Source organism: Pleurodeles waltl, chromosome 2_1, assembly GCF_031143425.1.
Source record: "Pleurodeles waltl isolate 20211129_DDA chromosome 2_1, aPleWal1.hap1.20221129, whole genome shotgun sequence".
NCBI classification, from domain to species: domain Eukaryota; kingdom Metazoa; phylum Chordata; class Amphibia; order Caudata; family Salamandridae; genus Pleurodeles; species Pleurodeles waltl.
This window is the reverse complement of record NC_090438.1, coordinates 682735235-682752492: the sequence shown is the minus strand read 5'-3', so window position 1 is coordinate 682752492 and position 17258 is coordinate 682735235. Positions and strand designations below refer to the sequence as shown.

Here is a 17258-nt window from a genome sequence, read left to right as displayed (position 1 = left end):
TAGGTCTCGCTAGCAGATGTAAGGGCCACATGCTTTTGAAACAATAAAGCTTTCAGCTGACTCAACTTGTCGAAATCAACCTTGGAAGTAGCAATATGAGGCCAGATGTCCGCTACCTCCCTAATTTGAGTGGGGGGAAACAACACATTCCCGCAGCACGTAACGGCCTTGTTGACAACGACAACGTAAACTATTCCGGCACGCATGCCACAGCAGCGTTCGCTGTTAAGAACAATGTAACTGCCGTTAGAAAGCACCTGGAAAGTGTTTTTAATAACCGGGACTGGAACACCCTTCAAATAACAAGCTAAGTTAGCAATCGAAGCGTTACACGCTCCGTGCAAGGACAGCTGTTTACAAACCATGGAATGGCTGACAGAAGCTTCGCATTCGCATTCGCTACCGCTAAGAAAAACCTCCCTCAAACCATGAACACATCTGTATTGAAAGGGAAGCTCCCACACCTCGTGTATGTAACTGTCTCCCAATAGTTCATATCTACCCACCGGAATGTGCTTCAAACAAGAAGTAAATTGCAGAGTAGAGATAGGCAAATTAATAACCCCATGAATCAGCCACTCAGCTGACGGAATCTCAGCCACCGTAAAAGGCAGTTTCTCCAATTTCTCAATATTCAACATAACATACGTCGCTTCCTTTTTTGCCATCAACTGTTGTTGACAAGTTAAATTAAAGGAGATAAAGGTCTCCTTGGCACGAATGTGCTGCTATGGAACGCGACCCGCCTTCAAGGTCTGAAGAGTCCAACCCAGCTGCATGATGGACCGTGTCTGACTCTGCCCATGATATAAAGAAGACATGTCTGATTTAATAATGTCAATAGCAGAGGAAACAATGCTGTCAATCGTGTAAACACAGTCAGAAAGGGTATGCGTGCCATTATCAACAACAGACAAAGTCTGTAGCAGATTATCCTGATCAATCTGCCTCAACCGGGCTGCAGCCTCCTGTTGTGAAAGTTTCCAAATCTCATTATAAACTTCATATAAAAACCTTTTCCTCCGTGGTACCTTGGGACCTGACAAAAAATCTTGTAAATCAGTACCATTAGACAGTAACTTGAGATGTGACTTAACTGCATCCAGCATGGAGTACTTCAACCATTGTTGACAAAGCTTCCCCACGCTGTACGTAGTTATAATATCAGCATGTTCTGGTGAAATGTAACGAGGGTCCGCCCTACTAGTCCTGAACCCCCCTGAAGAGGTGACAAAACGTTGATGACACTGATTAGTGTCTACAGGCCATAATAACCACTCGCCCGGATGTAACGATGAAGTGTTAAGCGTACCATTCTGGACCCAATGCGTAAATTCACTAAAAGTAGCATTCACGTAGTGCTGCCAGTTGTTTAATTTGGAAGGGACAGGGATACTAGGTAAAGTCAACTCTCTAATTGTCGCCAAGCCCAAACAGCTAGTCTGTTGTACTGTGTCATTGAGGAAAATCATCTGCACAGGGATAAGACATGCTCTAAATAATGTATCCCTGCCTTGCATCTGCCAATGTTTTGTACCCCAAACACTTTTCAAGTCAACAGTTTTAAACCAGTATTCATACCCCTCGACCGAAAGTTTAGATACAAACAAATTTGAATACAATAATTTTGTATCGGTCAATAACAGTTGCTTATTAGAATACGGTGTAACTTTAAAATAGTAAGACTTAGCATCCCGTTGATTATGCCCAGAAAAATATGCAAATTTATCATAATACGTTTTCGAACTCCCTTGTGGAGGAGTCGAGCAATGTTCCCATTGCACATAATTAAATATGGACTTAGGGCTACTAGCTTTATGAATAAAGTGGTGTCCATAATAGTTGTAGCAAAACATGTCACCATTATTATCTCTAAATAGGTAAGCATCTTCATCGTCATAGACAGTATAATATTGCAAATCTGTCAGCATAGAATCTGTCTTCACATCCCAATCATCAGAAATAACGCCTGGAATAACAATATCATTCAGTGATAACTTGAGGACATACGGTATTTGAATCAATTCAGTGGGACCATATATATCAAACATCACTTTATCCCACACAATCCCATCCGGAATCTGTATTGCAGAAATGTTCACATTGGACAAGTCTCTTCAACCATATGAGATGAAAAATGTGGATTTAACACAGTCTCCACGTGCTCAATGTCAGATCGTTCAGGAAGAAAATGACCATGTATTACTAGAAAACAAGTAACCACAAATCCCAACCATTAAAAAAATAGTCATTACAGCCATAAAAAGCCACAAATAGTTCCAAGGAAAAACAAAATAAGTGCGTTTAAGCCAATCCAGCAGCTTACGTGGACCTCGGACAGAAGATATCGAGGACGAGGAGCCGGACACTGCATCATCAGCGTCATTGAAGCAGCCAGAGGCAGTTCATGCAAAAGGTGCAATTGTGAACAAAGCAGATGGAGGCTCTCTCCTAGGCACGCTATAAACCACATGTTCAGAAACATCAGTAGAACGTACAGCAACTTGATCAAAAGATTCCATATTAATCGTCGTCTGTGGAGCAATCGCAAGATCATCATCCACCCTCCCCAAGCTCGGAGAGGAAACAGGCTCGGTGTAAATCACCTGCAGTGGGACTTCTTCTCCAGTAGTGAGAGGGATGCCGGAACTACTGGGTGTCCCTCTTGGTCTGCTGTGCAGAATCGGCCACATGTTGTAACTTGACATTATCAATAGAAACAAAGCGATTACCTTTGGCCCCTTGCAGCGGCGGTAAAATCACAGTTCTCGTGCCGCTCACCCCTAACACAGGGACAGGTCTTCGATAAGAAGGACCAAATTCTTTCTTTACTGCGACCTTTTCACGCACTAGATCCCCAATCCTGGATATCCAACCAGTAGGTGTTACTGGCTCATCCTTAATTCCTGTGGAAGCAGCACTTGCAGAAGAGTTATCTTCACGGAATTGTTGTAAATCCTGCAAAACAGTGACACGATCATTTATGTCAAAGGGCGTATCTGCCTCCTCCACACCAGGACCATCTAGATCAGGAACATACATTCGTGTTCCAAACAGGCACTCATATGAAGTACGACCCCCCAGTGACCGTCTAGGCAAATTATTAAGTGCTCTCTGTACTCCATACAGGTGGGCTAGCCAACTACGACCCGTACCTATAACCCTGGCCGTTAAGGATTGCTTTAAATCACGATTTAAACGCTCCACGACAGAATTTCCCTCGGGATGAAATGGAGACGAGAATTGGAGCTGGACCCCCAACGAAGCCATGGTGTCCCTGAATGCCTTAGAGGCAAAAGCAGGGCCCTGGTCCGAATGAAAAGCCGCAACTGCAAATGTATCGACAAAGATGCGCAAATCTTTAATAACAGTCCGAGCGTCAGCCGAACGTTGTGGCCAGACCCACACAAATCTGGAGCACGAATCTACAGCAACCAAAATATATTTGTATGCACTATCTGGTGTCAGTGGACCACAAAGATCCAAGTACACACACTGTAAAGGTTTATTTGAAATCAGATGGGGCGTCTGCTGCGGGCGTCTAGCCGACGAAGCTTTAATCTGTTGACAAATGTCACAACAAAGGACATATTGCTTTGTCTCTTTATAGAGACCAGGCCACCAGTAACGAGCCTGTAAAAGTGAAATCGTGGCAGCCACACCAGCATGTGCAGACGCCACCCCCTCATGTGCTGCAGAAATTAATCGAGGTCTCTCAATTTTATTGGGTAGTTCACATACACCAATGCCTGGAATTTTAACAACAGCATGTAGCGCACTACTCAAGCAGTAACTATATTTAGAAGGAAACCCTTTAGGAAATGGCGTGCCATCAGCCGTAGCTTTTATGGCAGCCGAAATCTCGGTGTCTGGTTTGGAACTCGAACGAGTCACTGCGGCTACAGTGGCGACAGCCACTGCCGACTTTGCAGCTTCATCAGCCAAAGTATTCCCAGCAACGTGTATTCCAACGCGCAGGTGTCCAAGTGTATGCACAACATGGACCTTAGGAAGCGTTTCTTTCAGATCCGCAACCTTACCCCACAACAATTTATGTTTAATGGTGTTGCCTTTAGAATCTCTGAACCCATTCAACTTCCAGTAGTGCAGATATTCATTGAAAGACTGAACACAGTAGTAGGAGTCACAGACCAGCAAGGTCAAAGTCGCCGGATCCGCGTGCTCCAACGCTAACAATAGAGCTTTGAGCTCAGCCAGCTGTGCTGTACAATCTCCCAAGGTTTTAGTATAAGTATGTCGGGGGCAGAACACTTCCCCCTCCATAGTGCCGCTTACCACCGCACATGCAGCAGAATACTGTTGTTTAGTCCCAACCGCTGGTTGCGCAGAGCCATCGGTATACATGACCACTTGATATTGGTCAATAGGCAACGTGCCAGCAGGACCTGGGTACTCTATTTCATATTGAAGAAATTCTTGAGTCTGCAGTTTAGGGTCAAATATGTAATCTACATCAGTGGCTGTCAAAGACGTAGCCCATTGTATCCATCGTGGGTGTAAAGCTTTCGAATTAGGAACACTCGCTTTTGTAACAGCCTCAAAGGCCGGAATCGGGGAAACGACAATGATGCTTTAGCCCTGGGCATGCGGTCATTCTTTGATCACAGCCATCTGTACTGCAGTGAGTATTTTCTCAGTCTGTGCAAATCGTTGTTCTGCAGCAGAATACAAGTGGGACTTGTATGCTATCGGGACTGTCTCACCCTCATTAAAGGTGACATACGTAAACCCAACAGCCCCAGGTATCACCCTGATGACTAAATGTGTCTTATTGTCCCGTGTGTGTGTAAGTGTTTAACTGCTAAGAGATCATTCTGTAACTCTTGCAGTATGTGTGTATGCTCAATCGTCCAAAATCTACTCGAAAAATTCGGGCGAATCAGTTCGTATAAGGGTTTTATACGCGTAGCATAGTCAGGAATGTAAGTTCTGCCAAAATTCAGAAACCCCAACAATGACTGGAGCTTCCGAACCGTATTAGGAGGCTGCAGTAAAGCACATTTCTCCCAAAAATGTGGTGCTAGGCTCTTTCCCTCACTCGATAACTCATATCCCATGAAAATGACGCTGAGGAAGGCAATCTTTGATTTCTTAAAATTAAATTTATAGCCAATATCAGCAAATCCCACAACAATGCGCGATACGCGCCTTAGATGTTGCAGAATCTCATCATCTGTCAAATATATGTCATCAACATATGATAACGCTTCAGGGTCCAACTCGTGCAGCATTTCAGTCACACGAGCCGAAAACAGTCCTGGGCTATTCTTATACCCCTGAGGCAAACGACAAAAAATTTTCTGAGAGCCAAACGCACTGAAACTGGTATAGTCCCGACTTTCGGGCGCTATATTCTGGCAGAAAAATCCATTCGAGATATCTAATGTTGTTTTGTATTTCTTACGCACTATATTATTCATAAGCGCTGCGCTATGTGAATTCTGTATTGCATATGTGCGTGTATGACTATTCAAATGTCTGTAATCCACCACTATCCTATATGAATGGTCCGGTTTAGCAACCGGAAATAAGGGATTATTCATCGGCGAGACACAGGGCTCTATGACACCCTGGTACTCCAATTGTGTAAGAATTTTCCTAACCAATGCCCTTGCCTCAAATTTAATAGGATACTGCGGCTGTGGCTGAGGTTCGCCCTTTATTGGAATGACATGATAAGGTGATTGTTTATCCCACCCCACATTATTTCTATATAGGGCGGGGGCTTGTTCTAGAGCCCATGATTTACTATAGGACTCCGCTAGTTCTCTCGGAACAAGTGGTGAGAAGGAAGGTGTAATAACCTCCTCCCCAACCGGACAGTCGCGAACAAAGTCAGGTGGCCAATCTTGTTCGGCCAATAGAACATCATATGATTTTACCACATGGTCCCAAAAGATGGCGTGTACAATGCGGTCAATGTCCCCTTCTAATCGTAGAGTCACTAGATATACTCGATCAGGATCAGAGACTCGCATATCCGCCGTTTCGACTTGTATGAAGTCATCAGTTGCTTTCACCTCCAGATGCTCTAGAAGACTCCGGCGAACTATTGTGACCTCTGCCGCGCTGTCTAACAGTGCTAATTCCCATGTCTTGTTCGTCAAGAGAATTCTCTTCTTGAGCGGCATGTCTAACAGAGACTGCTGCCACTTTTTTCTTTTTAAATTGTTGTTTTTGTTGCAGCGGTTTCTCTTCTTGTTTAACAGAAACCTCCGCTGAGCGTTGTGAATCCTCTCTCGGTTTCACGTACTCTGTCCTCCGCTCTGACCGCCCACCTCTCTCACTTCTCTTCTCTGAGGAGTCCTGAAAGGAACGAGATTGGCGTGTATCAGTATATTGATATCTATCAGGCGTCTTCAAATTATCCCTATTTCTGAGATTATACCTATTCTGCGGGGTCTCCGGTTGCGGAGACTGTCCCCCATCTTTTTTAGGTGTTTGCTGTTTCTTTTCCCAGCGCTTTTTTCTACCCTCAGGTTGATGTTGCTTAGCATTATCTTTATTATTTTTACCCTGCAATTGTGGTTTCTGCGGTCTAGCCACTAGGCTATTGCGACCAATACTCGAATACGTCTCGGCTATTATTCGCGGAAGTTCCCACTCTTGATTAATCTGCGGAACATCCCGAAGACGCATTCGCACGGCTAGTGCTACTGCCTCTCCCTTGAGATTACTCAAAATAATAGAAGGGGCAGCCCCATATTCATCTTGAATTTGTTTAAGCACTTCCGGTAAATTAGCTAAAGTCGGCGTACCGTGTGCTGTAGTGTAGAGCGCCGCAAACACCGTGCCCCAGGTATTACAAAGGTCCACCGGAGGAACCATCCCATACGGCAAACACATCGTCAAAATTCTATGTTTATCCTGAGGTCCCATATGGGGAAATACTGCTTCCAGCGTATTAATCTTTTGCGCCAGCCAAAATGGAGTTTCCTCACGTTTAGCCGGTACCTTGCCCATAACTGAGTGTACAGTGGCCGGATTTATTCCCGGAACCACTGCTTGTGGGTGCGCCGGAGCAGCACGCGCTGCATTAGTATTTAATGTCTGCATCACAAACTGAACCAGTCTCATGTATGTTGTAGCTAAGTCTATATATAAACGACGCACTTCAGCCACTGCCAAATTTGCAACCGCAGGATATGGTGTGTAAGTAGCCAACAAAGGCCAGGTCGGACCATCATTACTCAACGGACCTAACCTTACTTGTGCTACTGTGTGTGGGAGGGCGCCATCAAGCCAATTATGGTGTTCTTGATAAGATAAACGTATCTCTAAGTATGCATAAGCCCTGTATTGTCCAGGGACATTCGCAACAGTATATTCGTGAAAAGTATTTGTACCCCCATCAGCTGCCGGAAATATGACCCAAGAATAAAAAAAGTTCTGTTCTATAGGCTGCATGGGCGTCCACCACAAAAGTGACCGGACCCCCCTGGACCGTAAGTCCATGTGCTATCAGGTGACCTGTGAGCGGATGTCGCATATTTATTGCTATATTCACTACATTAGGATTCGCCATTTGTAAAAAAATAGCCCTAGGTCAGAGAAGGCACACCAATATCGGGGTTTTTCCTTTCAAAGTTCAAGCTTGAACAACCAACCACTAAGCAATAGGACGTACCTATCCCGTGGTGGCGGAAACCCTCAGCCCCACGGACGTCTCCGCATACGGAACCGAGGAGTCAAAATATATATGAGACCGAGAGAGTCAGTCGGACCTAAACATTAGAGCCAGACCAATCGTTGGCGGCGCCATGTCGCGTGGGCTCTCATTATCCTAAATGAGACTACTGGATTTCTAGGCAGCAGGATCGATAACGGTGTGGGGGACTGAGTCTGACCCACGTGTAAAGAATTCTGTCACCCCAAATCCGTTTTTTGCTCCGGCTAACTAGCAGTGCCTCATTTCTCCCACGGGGAAGAGATGATTGGGCAGCCGAGCGCATGACATCTTTGGAACTTCTCAGTGAAGTCGTGGTCACTCAGATCCAATCCAACTCTCTCATTTACAATATGGTCTCATATATAAATGACAAAAGACAGTATAAGTTTTATCTAATGTTTTAATAAAACGACCTTATTTTAGATAATAAGGCGTGAGCCGCAATAACCAGAACAATACAACATAGTAGGATTGAAATAGTCACGAGGAGAGTAAAACATAAGAACAAAGCTATCATATTGCTTAACAGTTTCTACGCTCCCTCTGCTTGTTCTATTTAGAGCACAGCATGTTAAGCTTCTAGCTTGCCTTTCCGAATCACCGGGGAGACATAAGCCCTCATACCTGAGCAAAGGCCTGTGATCTGGTTCAGCATCTGCAACGAGGCAGTCGGCGTCTAGTTGTGGTTCCCTGGTTGGAATCTCCCTCTTACGTGTTCTAGGACTAGGAAGTGTTTTTATAATTAACACGCCGGTGTTCTAAGAAACGTCCCTACGTAAGAATGTATACTTTCTACGAACCCTAAAGACTAAACTTCTACCACGTCTATCGGCAATGTACCAGACTGTATCCTTGACTGAAGTACAGAGTGAATATGTTATGAAGAACTCCAGTGCTGAAGTAGGCAAAACAGTGTGATATGAATAAAAAACAACACCGTAGAACTGGCTATTTTGTAAAATAACAGTACGAAGCGTAATAAAAAGCATTTAGAGCAAAGTGCATAGAGGCTCTAAGTTCTCAGCAAATGAATAAAATACATTCAGGGCAAAGTGCACAAAGGCCTAAAGCCTGAAGCTAATGCGCAAAATATACGTAAAACTAACCACACTACAAACCAAAGCTGAAGCATCCAGCAGACAAAAGTGCATCTTTTAGATATCTCCTAAATGTCTTTTGAGGGGGTGTCCAGCATCCGGTAGAGGCAAAACTTCTATGTTGGCTCTCAGAGATGCAGTTTGGGCTCTTCCAGCTTTAGTCTCCAGTGCCGGCCTGGGAGGTCAGCCAGATGACCCCTGGGGTCACTGTTAGACTGGGAATCAACTTTTCCCCAAACCAGGCTTGCAGAACAAGGTCCAAACATCACTAGCCCAAGGTGCGGCAGGTGAATTCATTCCAGTGTCACAGCCTCTTTGATTGCTTTCAATGGGTGCAAAGTGGTCTCCTTCTTGTCCTCCTTCCAAGTCCAGCGAGTACTGTGGATCAGTGTGCCGGGGGTGGCATATTTATCCCAGGAAAGTGCCCTGGGGGTACCACATGGTCACTAGCTAATGGGCCACTGGGTTCCCTCCTATTTAGTTAAGAAGCTCCTGTGTTGTGTGGCATCTGGCTATCCCAAAATGCCACATTATTGCCTCCTTCAAGATGGCACAACCCTTTCTCGGTCATTAGGAGCAAAGTAGCCCAGTGTAGAAGTGTGGCTCCCTGAGGGCAACACATCCTTGGTAAAACTGGTTTGAAGGCAAGTTCCCCCTCTCTGGCCCTGGCTCCATGCTGTATGCAGGAACAAAAGGCATCCTGCTCAGGGGCGTTGGGCCAAGACCCATCAAAGTCCACTTTCCCTTTGAAGCTCTTCTCTGGACTAGCCTCTACCCCCAAGTAGCCATCGTGGCAGAGGAGGCCGCACCTTGCTGCTGCACACTGCCTATGTTTCTGAGCCTGGTAGTTGTTCACGCGTGTCCCCAGACCGTCAGAAAGCAGTCTGTGTGTAAGTGCCTTTGTGAGGTTGGTGGATCATCAGAGCACAGAGTTGCAACTTTCTAAAAGTTGCCTACCTTTAATAGTGTCATTAATTTCGACCTGGCCATCAGGTCGGGTTTAATGCCTCAATTAATTCTATACCTTACATGACCCAGTTTGGTAGTCCCAGTCAAACGTTAGCCGGGTTGGGATGCCACCTGGTAACTCGGTATTAAGTGATGGGGCTACCAACTTTACCCACAGTAAAATGACAATTTGGAGTGTTGCTGCTAAAACATAGTAAAAAAACATGTTTTACCTAATAAAATATATCTCCCTGCCATAGGGCTGTCTAGGCCTTCTTTAGGGAAGACTTGCATAGAAAGTTAGGAAATAGGGTGGCATTGCCATTGGTTGAAATGTCAAAGTCTAACTGGCAGTGAAAACACTGTCTTTCCAGTCTGCAGTGGCAAGCTTGGAGCCGTTTTGTACCTTGTTGCATGAAGCGTGGCACAAACAGTGCTGCAGCCCTGAGTGGATACCCTGTCTTACATGCCCCTGGGTACCATATACTAGAGACTTAAAATGAGGCCTTGCCAGTTGGGTGTATTCAATTCAACATGTAATTTGTATGGGGTTAAAACATTGGCACTGAGGTCAGGTTAGCAGGCCTCAGTGCATTCTCGGAGTCAAATAAACAGCAGTTAGTAGTCCAAGTGGGGGCAAAAAGTGGGGGAATTCCTGCAAAAAAAACCAGTTTCTTACAATCTGCAAGAGGGACAACCGATGACAAAAGAGATGTTGGTCTTGAATATTGTTCAGAATGGCTATTTATTCAAGTTCAAATCTCTTCCATCTGTTGTCCAGTCAAAGAAATCTTACCAACATCATCCACAGTCACTTTGAGAAGTGAACGCCTTCATTCCAAAGCAGGCAGGGTAGCAAGTTCCACCCTGCAAGAAAGGAACAGGAATTTATTCCTTTTACTTTCTGGCTGAAAAGAAAGGACAGAATACCCATACTATAGGTTTAGGAAGGCATAAATAAGGGAAAAGAAATTCAGAGTGCTAGCATTTCACCAGATTTAGCCCCACTTACATTAAAGGGACTAGATGTGTGCTACAGCTTTACATGCTGGCTTCTTCTATATTCGAATCATAAGTAAACATCATAAATTTCTGAAATTTGTTGTAGGCAAAGACCACTTCCAATTTAAGGTCCTCGCTTTCTACCAGAAGTCAGCACCGCACCCTTTATCCAGTAGTGGCTGCACATTTGAGAAGACAGACATTTTTTGTCTACCCCTTCTTAGTCGTTTGGTTGATAAAAGCATCAACACAAGAAAGTAATGAATCGGTCCCTTTAGGCTGCAGACATCCTTCACCATCTGTCTCTCCACATCATCCGCAAAACACTATGTCTACTCCGATTGAAAGGTTTCACTACTTGGGAGTGACTTTTGTGAACTGATTAAAGTGTATTATATGATGGACGGATTCTGATCTATCCATCCGAAATGTAGCAGTCTATTACGAACACCTCATCCAACTTTAAAAAAAAAAAAATTCTGTTCAGTGATCATGCCTCCTCCTAATCTTGCACGCCAGCCATTGAGACCACTGCAACAGTGTTGAGAAGACAAGAACGCAGAGGCAGAATGAGTCATTTCAGGAAGATCAAAATTTGTGTTTTTTACAACAAGGTGCTCAGTGTCTTCAAAGCTTGTGGCTGTCAGCAAATAGACTTGTTTGTGTAGACAGAAACATTTTCTGTGAAGCAAAGCATATTTGCATTAGAACATCATAAAGATTTAAGTGAAGAAGATTCTGCATTTGGTAATTTTTCCAAATGTAAAGAAGTTGTAGTAATACATTGCCTCCTTAATCTAGTGAGCTATGTTCTTCGATGCTCACCAGCAAAGGTACACCTTGCAGCAATCACTGCATACAGGAAAACTTCTTCACAAACATCTTCGTTTTCAGACCCAAGGGTATGCCTGCTTCCACTTGTGAAGATACGTTGGTGTCCTTCTGAGTAGATTTCATCTAGTTCATGTACGCCTAAACAGTGATGAGAAGGTAAAGCACTGCTTACCTCCTGTAAATAGGGTAGAGGTTTAGAGAGAGACAGGAACCTTTCTAATCGAAGAAATGGTTATCCATTTTGGATTTGGGCTTTTGGGGCATTTTGACAGTAAAAGCAAACAAAATGCTGCAAAAGGAGTTGGGCATAGGGCAAGAAAGTAGACCAGATTTGGGTGGAAAAATTATCAATTCACTGGTCAGTGCACAGTATAACACTGGCTCCTCACACCACACCACCAGAATTGCTGGATCCGGGAAGACTACATTTGAAGAAGGTTCTGCCAGAAGAAAAAAAACAAGTACTGCGGTCTCCTGCAGGCACTCAGGGACTGTTGCTGATCTCCTTTTTACCTGCTGTTAGGACACACAAAGCAGAGGACAGGACTATGCAGCAGCTGGTGCCTGAAAGCCTTCACTGAGGACCAGTGGCCTGTATGAGTGACCAGAGGTAACTGTGCCAGCATTTGGCACATGGAAGTCATTTTTTTCCATGTTTGGAGGACTTTGACAAGGTGTTGAGGCATGTTCAGAGAAGGGTATACCCAATGCGTGCTGGAAAGCAGCATTGTCCTACTTTTGCCGTGCTGAAAAACAATTAATCTGGACTTCGCCAAAAAAAGGTATCCAACCTTGTGTTAGCTAGCTACAGCTTTAAGCCTTGTCTCAAAGGAGAGTTTTCTAAACCAAAAAAGTGACTAATATAAAAACCTTGACCCGGGTTGAGGAACCTTGTACATCTCAGCGGTAGAGCAGTCTCTGTGGCTATGAAAACCAACTTGGCCCACTGAGTGTTTTTGACACCAAAACCAACAGCTTCAGCAGAACTTTGACAGCATATCCGATTTTGAAGGACCCTCTTTGAATTCTTCCTTGAACCTCCTTCCTCTGTTGGAAGACATAAACCTCTGTACAGAGATTAAGTTAGGAGGTAAAAACGTTGACCGACTGGGATGACCAATTTGTTGTACTTGCCCTCTGCTTCATTGCCGTGTCCCTGAAATTGTGCCCAAGTCACAGAGAGCATCAAACTGACGTTTCAGAGGTGCTTTACTTTATCTCTTTTTCTCTTATTACATTTTTCGCTGCTTTTTTTTTCAATTGGTTCTGGAATTGTGGTGTTTTCCTGACTATAGAATTGCTGATCATGCTTGAATTTTCCATGGATTTCTGTGGGGAATTAGTTGTGATTGTGCAATAACTACCAGAAGCTGAGCAGAGTTTTCGTGAGACTTGTAGTGAGACTTAACCCAGGTGTGATTTATTCTGTTGGTAAAGGTCCACTTTCCCAAATTAGTAACCCCATACTTTTTAGTTGTCTTAATATGTGACTTAATTATTAGGCAAGCTGAACTCACCACAATATTAACCGATCTTGCTAGTATCTGGTAGATTCTGCAGTCAATCGAGTGGCAGATCTTAATTGAATTTGAGTTTCGAAAATTAGTCAGTTCCGGGCCTTTGCTTTGTCGCACACTTTAGCTGTTGGAGAACTGCATATAAAGTCTGATTGTCATAAATGCCTGTAGAAAAACAATTTCACAGCTTCAGATGGTCTTTTGGCACATATACTTGCTCCTGCAGTCCTGCATTTCGGACTTCTGCTTCTGTGTTGAGGGAGGGCACTGACTTGAATGTACCACAAAAAGATAATCATAATAGATAAGTGTTGATTTGTATACATTCATCTGGCAGAAATGTGCCTATGTGTCCATGTAGCCTTTAATCACACCCTGGAATTATCTCAACATCCATGCCACAGGTGAATATTCGACTCCGAACTTTCTATTAGGAGTTATCTCAAAGAAGCTATCAAGGTTATGTTAGCCCACTTTCCAGTTCAACCTTGGAATTAGAATCTGACCCTCAGTGAAGAAAATTCCGGCTTTTGCAATGTTGCCTCATTCGCTTACTGCCTGGAAGGTTTTTGGATGTTCCATTGTCCATAGCTAATTCAAAATAAGGTACTCTTAGATGTTATTACCCCGAAAGAAGACTTAATTTGGGTGACTAGGGATTCATTCACTGCATTGACTCTTTTCATTGACATTCTTTGCGCTAGCTGAGCGTAGAATGGTTTCTCAATCTAGATTTCATTGTTTAGTACCAGGAAACAGGATTAAAAAGTATAAAGTTCCTTGGTAGTCTCTACAGACTTTGGCCATCATTCCTAAATGTTGGATCTGATCCAAGTACAATTCAAATCCTCTGCATGAGATGTTTCAAGGTAGCTGTAGCCTTCCATTCGTTCAGTAAAATAGATGATTGTAAGAGCAATATGGAGGAGTGTGGGGATAAATCCTCAAACATGACTACGTAAAAGTACAGAGTAAATGACAACCACACTGCTATGTGATGGAAAGGGTTAAATGGGGTTTCTGTCTTGAGTTAAATTTGTACAATAATGATATACTTTTTTGTGCCTGGTTATGTATGTTGAATATGTAACTATGCTATAAGCATGGTCAGGGTTCACACAAATGAACACATTATTTATACATTTGAAAAATTCTTACGCAGATTTGAGATTGAAAGCTATTAATGACTCCTGGTAAATCAAAATCGATACAGTTAATAGTAATGCAAATTGCCTTTTGGTTTTGAAGAAAGTGGTCCCAATTAAACTGCATTTTCTAAAGGGGTTTTACCTAATATTGAGCTTCTCTCTTTCAGAAATGGACGCTTTTCTTGTGAACCTTCAGGCGGCCTAACTTCTTTGATCGAACCACCGAAGGGTCCTGGCTTTGGAGTTCGAGCAGACCTATGAGTTTCAAAATGTATCTACTACATGAAGATATAACTCCAGACCTGCTTTAAGATTTTTGTTTAAAGTATTGTGCATTTTAATAAATCTTTGATTCAAGATTGTGTGAATTGCGTTTATTTCCTTTAAGATATTTTGCGTCCGAAATCATGACTTTGATTTCCGTCTACCGCCCTGTATTTTGTTCACATATCAAATATACTAGCAACCTCTTTGTTTGGCAGAATTTGCTGAAACTTAGAGTCCTCTTTGAAGGGGAATATAAGTAATCTAGACAACTGGCTAAATGTAGACTGATATGGACTTGATAGATATAGACACTGTAAGGGATCAGACCCTTTTTTGCGTTCCTTTATTGGGATGCATTCAAGAGTTGGGTCCAGTGAGTGAACAGCCAGCCTGTTCCCTTCCTCACAGTTTGAATGAATCAACTTCCCTCATAGCAAGAAAAAACAAATCTGTAACAGGACCAGCCCAATTATAACATTCCTAACACTGTACAACAGAAGACATTAAAGAATAAGTAGAACCGCACTCAAAGGATACACACATCAACATACATCTTATAACAGATTGTATAATCAAGAGGTATCTAAAGAGAGCAACCAAAGAAACTCTAAATCGATATAACAGTCACAATTTCCTGCAATTTCATTGGCAGATAACCACAACATCATCACTCTCCTATGCCCGAACATAAACTAAACATCCACATATTCTTTGCCAAACCTTTGAGCCGTACTAATATTAGTAACCTACTTGAGATTTCGCTTCTCCTTCAGAAATGCAATATTTCCTCTTTATTCTTGTACTTACCTTTTAAGCACAAATGTCAGCAACACTTTATTCGCAATTTTATCAGTCTCACTTTAACAACATTTCTCTTTACAATACTATTCTTGACATTTCAGCTTCTCATACCTGGCAGTGCTCTTAAACTGACTGGGCTGACCTTTTCCTTGATGTGCTTCCAGCTAAAACTGCCGACCATTACCTATTTCTAGATTTGTGTAGCTGCTCTTCATTTAACCATGTGTTTGCTAGCCCCCATTAACTCCTGTTTGCAGGTTTTTTTTTTTTTTTTATCACATTTTTTATTGTTGTTCAGGCAGTACTTACATTGTAGTTTTTTAAACATTTTTCTATGACATTTTTTATGCAGTACAGTCGTGTTTTAACGTCATTTTATAACAGTTTCTTACAGTACATTGCATCGCTTTATTGCCAGTTCCAACTTTTAACCGTTTAACATTGCGACTTAACTTTTATCAACTGCTTGGTCATCTTATTACATTTATACTTAGGGTTTTTAGTTACCTGGACTCAAGTTTGTACTATTGTTCTAGTTTTTTTTTTTTTCAACTTTGTAATTTCTAGTCTGTTGGGGGGTTCTGACATGTCTCTTCCTTTGTGTATGTTTTTCTACTCATCTTCTTCACTCAGTGTCTCAAAATGTTCCATTCGTGTATCCCAATCTGGGGCTACCGGGCATTCTCTCATTCCAGAGTTATCTTCTCGCCTAAGTGCCGCACCCTCTGCTTTTCCCCATTCCATCACCTCTGCTTTCCATTGTGTTGTTGTGGGGGCTGTGGTTGCTTTCCAGCGCCTTGTTAGAAGGCGCTTCGCTAACAGTAGTGCTATGTTTATGAGTCTAAATAGTGTTTTCTTTTTCTTTAGGTGCGGGAGCATACCGAACTTACAAGTCTCTGTTGTATATTGTATGGTATTACCAGTCATTCTGCCTAGTATGGTAGTTACTCCCTTCTAATATGCCGTTATATCAGGGCAGCTCCAGAGCATATGCAGTAAATCAGCATCTTCTACTCTGCACCTGGGGCATGCCGAGGATGTCCCCGGTGTAGGATACGTAGTCTGTGTGGTGTGAGGTACGCCCTATGCAGTATGGCAAATTGAATACATTTAAATCTTGTATTACGGGATATTTGACTTGGGTACTTTAGTATGGTGGACCAGTCTTCTTCGGACAATTCCTTATCTATATCTGTCTCCCATTTGAACTTAAGCGCTAACAGGGGATATGCCAAGTGAGTTCTGCTTCCCTTATATAGCCATTTTATTAAGTGTTTACCCTGTCCTACAGTGTATATAGCACAGACAAGATCATGTGTAGGAGGCTCCTTATTGTCTGTGTACCAGTGTTTCTTGACGTAGTGTGTAATACTAGCGTGTAGTAGAAAGCCTGAGGGGGGCAAACCGTGTTCATGAATATAGTCTGTGTGGTTAAGTAGTCGCCGGTCTTTAAATAGAGCGCCAACTGTGTTTATTCCCTCTTGTGCCCATCTGAGTAGTGTGTTGTGGGTTAAGGTACCTGCTGTAACTGGTAGTCCCAGCAGTGCTATATTGGGAGAGTAGGGGAGTACGTATGAGGTATATTTTAGTAATTATCTCCATTACTGCAGGGCCACCCCTAGAAGGAGTGGTATGTTTCCAGGATCTGGTTTCCTGGGCATAGCCTAGCATGTATGTTGCCCTTGTCAAACATTAATTGGGTATATTCTATTTCTTGGAGGTTGCGACTGGCCAGCCAGCATGCCAGCCATTGAAGCTGGCTTGCTATGCAGTATGCTTTAAAATCTGGCGCACCCATGCCCCCTTGGTCCATGGACATCTGCAGTTTCAGCAAACTTATTCGACATCTACCTTTTCCCCATATAAGATCTAATAACATCGAATTGAGTGTTTTGAAGTAGGATTCTGGTACTCTTACTGGTAAATTTGCAAAGTAGTATAAGAGGCGGGGTAG

General features: G+C 43.1%; 1 protein-coding gene across 1 annotated transcript in view; it reads left to right on the top strand.

The window, feature by feature from the left end:
• The window catches only part of NDUFV2 (NADH:ubiquinone oxidoreductase core subunit V2), a 134597-nt gene extending 120004 nt beyond the window's left edge, over positions 1–14593 (top strand). The window contains exon 8 of the mRNA XM_069216625.1: positions 14404–14593. Within this exon, the coding sequence (XP_069072726.1) occupies positions 14404–14497 (94 nt within the window). The 3' untranslated portion in view covers positions 14498–14593. The remainder of the gene's footprint in view (positions 1–14403) is intronic.
• The last annotated feature ends 2665 nt before the right edge of the window (positions 14594–17258 follow it).